Source organism: Chenopodium quinoa, unplaced genomic scaffold, assembly GCF_001683475.1.
Source record: "Chenopodium quinoa cultivar QQ74 unplaced genomic scaffold, ASM168347v1, whole genome shotgun sequence".
Classification (NCBI taxonomy): domain Eukaryota; kingdom Viridiplantae; phylum Streptophyta; class Magnoliopsida; order Caryophyllales; family Amaranthaceae; genus Chenopodium; species Chenopodium quinoa.
Window position 1 is genome coordinate 673119 of NW_018742904.1, and position 9230 is coordinate 682348.

General features: G+C 37.1%; 1 protein-coding gene across 1 annotated transcript; it reads left to right on the forward strand.

Moving 5' to 3' along the window:
• Positions 1-1458: 1458 nt before the first annotated feature.
• Positions 1459-4628, forward strand: LOC110727312 (protein DETOXIFICATION 55-like). The gene is made up of 2 exons (XM_021906875.1): positions 1459-2243; positions 2340-4628. The coding sequence occupies exons 1-2, from the start codon at positions 2199-2201 to the stop codon at positions 3783-3785; spliced, it is 1491 nt and encodes a 496-aa protein (XP_021762567.1). The 5' UTR covers positions 1459-2198; the 3' UTR covers positions 3786-4628.
• The last annotated feature ends 4602 nt before the right edge of the window (positions 4629-9230 follow it).

Consider the following 9230-nt stretch of genomic DNA (forward strand, 5'->3'; position numbering starts at 1 on the left):
GGTGGTTAGAACCATCTTTTCTTCATATATCAAGCCAATCTGCAAATTGAATCAATCTGCAGTACTTTGTGCTATAGAAATAGTTGCAGCTGTTCGTCCGACCCCCTGTTATAGGCAGCTTAACTTTTAATCAACCTATTTATAGGAAGAATAGCTAACACAGATCTTATCAACGACGTCAGACGAGAATCTACATCATTAGAATGATCAAATAGCAAATGAGAATTATAATTTGTGAGCTAAGTAAACAAATAACTAGAAAAAGGATTCAACCAACTAAGCAATGATAATTACATGATGCACAATAGCACATGCATTGTTATAAGCAGATGTGACAGGCATGGGTCTCTAAGTCACCCGAAATTGTTGCTTAAAACTCCCTTTTGAATCATTTTCGAACTTAAAAAAAAAAGGAATTTTTTCTTTGAGTCTTTTTCGAATTTGAAAGCCAAGATCTCAGATCGAATCAATATTGATATACCCGCTCAAGACTTCAAGAGTAACTTCTGCAAGCAGGGGCTATACCATCTAGCAGACAGATCTGCCAGACCGGAAACTGTAGTGTACAACTCCCATATAAAGAGCCGTGTATTTGTCACAAAAAATCCTAAAAAATGTAACTCCAAATATACCATAATCCACCCCAACCCCCCCCCCCCTCTCCAACAAAAAGAAAAGTAAGGAAAGATAATTACAAAATTACTAAATAATTGAAAGCCTGTAACTCCTTACTTAAAGTAGTAAAGATAAAGCAAAAGTGAAATAAACCTTAAAAGACTTGCAATGGCAAAGTTGTAGTAAATACACTTTTCAGTGAAAGAAGAGGCCTCTATTGCATCTGCAGGAGTCCAAATACAGTAGACATAGGATTGCTTGCCTGAATTTAGCAGACAAGTCATCAAAGCACAAAACATTTGCCAGTAATTACATATATCAAAGTTTTAGTCAACATTCTTCAAGATAAACTCTCCAAATTCACTCATTTATAGTCGCATGTGATTTTCAAGGAACTTTTCTGATACACTACCAAAGAGTAGCTTCCCATGAACATTGACAAATTGGCCTATTATTTCCGAACAGTGATCAATCAGGAAGTATTGGTCGACGAAATATAATAGTAAATTTTTGAAAGTTTTGTTAATCTGATATTAGTCATGTTAATTAGGTTTCCTGGGCAATTAGCATTTTTAAGAAAAATTAATAAACAATTAGGTCCATAGCTGTAATATCTGTCACAAAAATCATAAAACGATACGTGCAAATTCACATATGTTCTAGAGTGTACTTGTGATGCAGACAATAGGAAACATTTTTTGCCAACTTTCCTTTTGTAGTCCTTTGGTGGTACAGCCACAGATTGTAAACCACCATTTTGGGCAATCGAAACGATCAGCAAGATGCTATTCCCTTCCAATTTGTTTTGAAAACGAGTGCACATGGTAAATTGATAGGCTGCACATGGCATATTAACCAATTAGAAAACGTGGATAACCCAGTCAGTATGATATAACACTTCAAACCCTGCAGTACATTTTAATGAGAAACCAACACAAATAACTTGTCATACTGCAATAATTTTATTTTTTTTTTATTTTTTTTTTTTTTAATTTCTGAAAGTAAATAAAATCAGGTTGAAGATCCTAGATTCAAAGATACTGAACTTTTCTAAAAATTATGTGCAGCACAGTACAGGAATGTAGTACAATTTTAAACAAGTTCAACTAAAATAAGGTTTATGCACATGCTTCGCACTTTTCGCATAACCCATAAGCAAGATTAAGCAATGAGGGTCCTAAGGACTAGTTATATATTGCAAAATCTATGTCTTGTTAACAGTCAGTTAGCAACCATAATAGCAAATTTTGCCATAAATAGAAGCTGAAAACTAAGGACCACCTATACAATATGACTTCAAATAGAACACCTACAGGATAGTTCAATGCATGCCTATCACAATGCTACTCTCTATTATCTAAATTAAAGTTTAATAAAAGGGAAAATCTTTATTTTGAAAGAAAAAAGAAAAAAAAAAAGAAAAGAGAAAAGTAACAGTACTGACAGTGGCTTCAAGCCTTATAAATTGCTTCACATTGTTCTGAAACACAGAACACACACTACTTCAAACCCATCATAAAAGAAAACAGTGTGATTCTCATTGCTCTGCTCTCCTATTTTCCAAAGCTATAAGAGATTAGAATATGGTTGAGTCATGTATTTCCACAAATCAATCAGAAACTACAGAGGTATGAGATTTAAGTCTGTTAGTGCTGTCAAACATTTTTTTTTTTTTTTTTTTTATAGCAAGTTCTTATAATTTTGGCACTGAATTGCTTTTCCAGGTGGTAGAAGAGTTAAAGAAAATGTCAGATATAGGATTCCCAATAGTGGCCATGAGTTTGGTGGGCTATCTCAGAAATATGATTTTGGTCGTATGTATGGGAAGGCTTGGAAGTCTTGAACTAGCAGGCGGAGCACTAGCTATTGGCATCATTAATATCAGCGGCTACTCAGTGCTGTCGGGCCTAGCCATGGGAATGGAGCCAATTTGCAGCCATGCTTTTGGTTCTCGTAATATATCAGTCTTAAACATTACACTAAGTAGAACAATAATATTGTTGTTGAGTGCCTCGCTACCCATTGGGATTTTATGGTACAACCTTGAGCCTCTCATGATTATGCTTCATCAAGACATAGACATAACTCGAGTTGCAAGCCTATACTGCCGGTTTGCAATCCCAGATCTTATTGCCATTAGCTTTCTTCATCCTCTTCGTATCTATCTGCGTAGTAAAGGGACAACCTGGCCATTACTATGGTGCACTCTGCTCCCTGTTATGCTAAATATCCCCATAGCCATTCTCTTATCTTTCAAACTTCATCTAGGTGTTCAGGGTTTAGCTGTTGCTACATTCATCACCGACTTTAATGTTGTATTCCTCCTCCTAGGATACATTTCCTACACCAATAAAAGCAAAGATCCAATACGTGTGCCGTTGCTATCACAATATTTAACAGACTTAAAACCTTCATTAGGAAAGGAATGGGGAACTCTCCTTAAACTTTCCATCCCAAGTTGTCTAGGTGTCTGCCTAGAATGGTGGTGGTACGAGCTCATGACCCTTCTTGCTGGTTACCTTGAAAAACCACAAGTCACACTGGCAAGCTCAGCTATAGTGATACAAACAACTTCACTCATGTACACCTTACCTGCCGCACTTAGTGCATCAGTATCAACTCGAGTTGGGCATGAGCTTGGAGCTGGTCATCCTAAAAAGGCCTGTTTAACATCAAAGTTAGCAGTAGGTTTGGCTCTATTCAGCTCATTGTTCGGTCTCTTATGGACAACTCTTGGCAGAAGAGTATGGGGAAGTGTTTTTACACAGGATAATGAGGTTTTAGAGCTTACAGCAGCTGTACTCCCTATAATAGGACTCTGTGAGCTGGCTAATTGCCCACAAACTACAGCATGTGGCGTTCTTCGTGGGAGTGCAAGACCTAGTATCGGAGCAGGAATCAACTTCTATGCATTTTACATGGTCGGTACACCAGTCGCCATAGTTTTAGGCTTTGTTCTAAAACTTGGATTCGTCGGCCTTTGTTATGGACTTTTAGCAGCTCAAGTAGCATGTGCAGTCTCTATATTAACAGTGATATACAGGACAAACTGGGAAACAGAGTCCTTGAAGGCAATGGATCTAGTGGGGTGTACACAAGCTAGCAACATTGAAGCATGCAATCCTAATGAAGAAGCTGGATATCTATGGGAGGTGGCCTGTCTCAAATAAGAAAAGTGATAGACACAAATATCAAATTCATTACAAACAATTTGATTTGTCCTATTATGTTCCATCACAAGTGTATTAGTCAATATTTTTTTTAGATAGGTAAGATGAATAGCCTATTAGACCAGAAACTCTCACAGGTCAACCCAGCCGATTTTGCGAGCTAGACACTTTGGGAGTAAGGGGGGAGGATAAGGGAAATCCCTACCCTCAAGGTGTCCCTAATAGGAATTGAACCCCAGGCCAAAACTTTGCCTTAACCGTACGAATAATATGAAATCGTTATCAACAGAGTATATCCTTCCATTATATTTCTGCCCGCATCAATTTTACCACAAAATAAAGTCATAACTCCATCCATCCCATAAATATTGCCTTATTTTATTTTTTGGGCCATACTTGAAAAATGTTGCTCATAAATTCCCACTCATAAGTTATGTTTGAATTCATTTCGGTGTATTTTTTATTTTAGTCTCAATATGATTATTAAGCATACTGCATACGGCATACCAATATTTTCGGGGAAAATACAAGTTTAAATTTCTACTTGATATAAAGGTTTTGCAATAAAACCACTACTTGATATAAAAGGTTTTAGAGCAAAGCTGCTAGTCTGCTACTTCAAGTAGCCATTATGCCTATGATATTACAATTCTACCCCTAGATACCATAAACCAAATATCAAAAAGACCAATGGGGCTCCCTCATATTTTGGAGACTTATGAAGGCAAATAAAACAACCTTTAACATAAGAATAAGCAATTAAGCATGCCTAATTGCCTATGATAACAAAATGGTACACCTAAAGTCTACTTTAGAAGGTAATTCAAAAGAGCTACTCCGTACTTAATTACCTTAACTGTCAATAACAACAACGAAGAATTTGGAACAAATTCATTTGATTCGTCTTGGGCCTTAATCAACATCATCAACCCTCGTACTTTGATAATTGACATAAACAGAAGGGAGACAAACAGAGGTGTGGGCGTGTGGCAATGGCTTTGGCCAGAAGAGGAGGCGGAGGTGCAGCATCATTGGTGGTTTAAAACGAAACCAACGGTAGCAGAGAGACGGAGCATGGGAGCCACAAAGAAACGGCGAGGAAGACCAGCATCAGCGGCCGCCGTTGCAGGTGGCGCACCACTGAAAAGAGGAGAGAGAAAGTGAGCAGAGGAAAAAGCAAGCTGATGAATCAATTTGGGATTTGGATGGGGGTTTGCTGCGCGTTACCACTGTAGCGTGAAATCGTGAATCAGTGAAGAGAATATGAATAGTGCGAGTGTGAAATTGTGAATAGATGAACGACTCTGTTTGTTTTGGTGGAAAATATTTTACTTGAAAATGTTAAAAGATTTTTCCACCAACAAAGATAGTCATCTTTACTACTACTTCATGCTTTATTTATAGTAAGTTTTTACAATAGAATATTAGGCATTATTGTACCTACTAGTATAGGATTGATAGCTATAATTGATCTAAATACATGTGAACATTCACATTTACATATTTCTCAACACTCCCCCTTGAATGTTCACATGAAATGGGGTGTGAGTTGCCTTAAAAATCTTGCTAGGTTAGACTCTATAGGATAAGACCTATAGCTAAAAGAAACACAACGATATTATTGTATTATATGTTTTGGTATACCGCCTCGTTAAAAACCTTGTCAGGAAAAACCCATTGGGATAAAAACCTGATCGAAGGAAAAAAGAGTGCGGTGCATATAATACTCCCCCTGATCTCAACATAGTTCACGAAGATGACGCATTCCAATTTTGTGAACTAATTGCTCAAATTTCTTAGAAGGAAGTGATTTGGTGAACAGGTCGGCAAGGTTGTCACAAGATTGAATTTGTTGAATATCTATTTCCTCATCCTTTTGCAGATCATGTGTGAAGAATAGTTTTGGAGATATATGTTTTGTTTTATCTCCCTTAATATATCCCTCAGTTACTTGAGCGATGCATGCTGTATTATCTTCAAAGATGGTTGTTGGGTTTTCTGTTATTGCTTTCATTCCACACTCCTTTTGGATATTACTAATCATCGACCTCAGCCATACACATTCTCGTCCTGCTTCATAAAGTGCTATCAACTCTGCATGATTTGAGGATGTCGCGGTCAATGTCTGTTTTGTTGCTTTCCATGATATTGCTGTGCCGCCATAAGTAAACAAATATCCATTTTGTGACTTGGCATTTTGAGGATCCGACAAGTATCCAGCGTCTGCATATCCAATGAGAGCAGCACCTTGTTTCGGTTCATAATATAAACCAAGGTCTTGTGTCCCTCGTAGGTATCAGAGTAAGTGTCGGACTCCTTTCCAATGTCTGTATGTCGGTGCATTGCTGTACCTGGCTAGCAAGTTCACAGAGAAAGCTATGTCGGGTCTAGTGTTGTTAGCTAAGTACATTAAGGCTCCAATTGCACTTAAGTATGGTACTTCTGGACCCAGAATTTCTTCATTTTCTTCTCGGGGCCTGAATGGATCGTTTTTCATATTCAAAGAACGAACAACCATTGGGAAGTTGATTGGAGTTGCTTTGTCCATGAAAAATCTTTTCAAAACTCTTTCTGTATAGTTTGATTGATGGACAAAAATACCATGACTCAAATGCTCAATTTGCAATCCAAGGCAAAATTTAGTTTTTCCAAGGTCTTTCATCTCAAACTCTTTCATCAAGTATTTTGCAGTTTTCTCAAGTTCATTTGGGGTTCCGATGATATTCAAATCATCAACATAAAGTGCAATAATAGCGAATCCTGATTGTGATCGCTTTATGAAAACACAAGGACTAATTTGATTGTTCTTGAACCCTTCTCTCATAAGGTATTCACTGAGACGGTTATACCACATTCTTCCATATTGTTTCAATCCATAAAGTGCCCTTTTTAGTTTTATGGAAAGTAATTGTCTAGGTTTGTGGTTTTCTGGTAGTTTTAGTCCTTCGGGGACTTTCATGTAAATGTCTGTATCGAGTGACCCATACAAGTACGCAGTCACTACATCCATTAATCGCATTTGCAGTCCTTTTGTGACTGTTAAACTTACCAGAAATCTTAATGTAGTTGCATCAACTACTGGAGAATATGTTTCTTCATAATCGATCCCCGGAATTTGAGAAAATCCTTGGGCTACAAGTCTTGCCTTGTATCTAACTATCTCATTTTTCTCATTACGTTTTCTCACAAATACCCATTTGTATCCAACGGGTTTTACACCCGCTGGTGTAAGAGTTATTTTTCCAAAAACTTCTCGTTTTTCAAGTGACTTCAACTCAGCCAGCATTGCCTCCTCCCACTTTGGCCAATCACTCCTGTGTCGGCATTCTTCCACTGTTCTTGGTTCAACATCATTTTCATCGGACACAATGTCGATTGCGATGGAATTTGCAAATATTTCATCCACGATAACATCTTTCCTATTCCAATGAGTCTCGGTAGAGACGTAATTCATTGAAATTTCATTGTTATCGATGTTTTGAACATCTTGTTCATTCCCCGTAGGGTTGTCTTCTTGTTCGTCCCCTTTTGGATTATCATCATTTTCTTTACTTTCATTCACATTTGGTCTTTCTTGACCTTCTGACGGGGAGACATCATTAGTCTCATTTTCTATTCCATCCGATCTTTTCAACTTCCTTGGTTTAGAATCTTTTGAACCAAGTGGTCTCCCACGCTTTCTGCGTGCTTGGGATTCATTCTCAATGGCCTTATTATCAGTTGGGATTTCAATACGTGCAGGGGCATTTTCTACTGGTATATGTGATTTTGTCACCTTCTTTGTGTCTACAAATGCATCAGGCAATTGATTTGCAACACTTTGTAAATGAACAATTTTCTTGACTTCTTGTTCACACATATTTGTTCGTGGGTCTAACATCAACAGTTGTGTTGCATTCCAAATAAGTTCTATTTCTTTCTTGCGTGGGTCCACTTTCTCTCCCCCTAAGGCTGGGAATACTGCTTCATTAAAGTGACAACCGGCAAATCTAGCCGTAAAAAAGTCACCAGTCAATGGTTCAAGATATTTAATTATAGAGGGGGATTCAAACCCAACATAAATTCCCAGCCTTCTTTGTGGACTCATTTTTGTTCGTTGGGGTGGAGCAATGGGAACATATGCAGCACAACCAAAGATTTTTAGATGTGAGATACTTGGTTCTCGACCACAAACAAGTTGTAGTGGTGAGAATTTATGATAAGCTATAGGTCTCAATCTAATTAGTGTTGCTGCATGTATTATAGCATGTCCCCAAGCAGATGATGGCAATTTTGACCTCATTAATAATGGTCTCGCAATCAATTGCAATCTCTTAATTAGTGATTCAGCTAGACCATTTTGTGTGTGAACATGAGCTACTGGGTGTTCAATATCAATTCCGATTGACATACAATAATCATTAAATGTTTGGGATGTAAATTCCCCAGCATTGTCGAGTCTTATTTTCTTTATTGTATGATCTGGGAATTGTGCTCTTAATTTGATAATTTGGGCAAGTAATTTTGCAAAGGCAACATTTCTGCTTGAAAGCAGACTTACATGTGACCATCGTGTAGAAGCATCAATTAAAACCATGAAATATCGAAATGGTCCACATGCTGGATTAATTGGCCTGCAAATATCTCCCTGAATTCTTTCCAAGAATTTTGGAGACTCAATAGCAATTTTGTTCATAGATGGTCTTATTATTAATTTGCTAAGTGAACATGCAGAGCATGTCAATTCATCCGATCGAGAAATTTTGACATTTCTTATTGAATGTCCAATTGAATTCACTATTATTCTTTGCATCATCCCAGTTGCTGGATGTCCCAACCGATCATGCCATAAAATAATCAAATGTTTGTCATCTAACTTCTGGTTAGATACCATATTGATTTCCACAGGTCGTATGTTTATATGATATAATCCCGAAGAATATGCTGGCAATTTCTCATAAATGTGTTTCTTGCCAGATTTTCCTGCCGTGAGGCATAAATACTCCTTTTGACCTGTTGTCATTGTTTCTAAATGATAGCCATTTTGGCGTACATCTTTAAAGCTTATGAGATTTCTTCGAGATTTACTCGAGTATAAAGCATTATTGATCGTTAATTTTGTTCCATTTGGAAGCATTATACAAGCCTTTCCAGATCCTTCAATTAATTTTGCTGACCCGGAAATAGTATTTACATTTGCCTGAAACAACTTTAGTTGTGAAAAATATTTCCTATCCTTTAAGATAGTGTGTGTTGTTCCACTGTCCAAAAGACATTGATATTCGGAACCAACTTCAGGCATATCCATGTCTTCATAAAATAAATATGAAATTAGTTTAGAATAATATCATACAAACTTTTATTGATGATAGAAATTAAAAATACATGACTAGACGTTTTTAAAATACAGTACACAGCAGACAATATATTAAAACATAGTGTATGTTACATTAGCAGATAGATTAT

Excerpts from the sequence above, each read along its gene's own strand:
- LOC110727312 (XM_021906875.1), top strand. The coding sequence starts at position 2,199 with ATGGTTGAGTCATGTATTTCCACAAATCAATCAGAAACTACAGAG. Across the intron at positions 2,244-2,339 it reads ATCAATCAGAAACTACAGAG|GTGGTAGAAGAGTTAAAGAA; the intron begins GTATGAGATTTA and ends TTGCTTTTCCAG.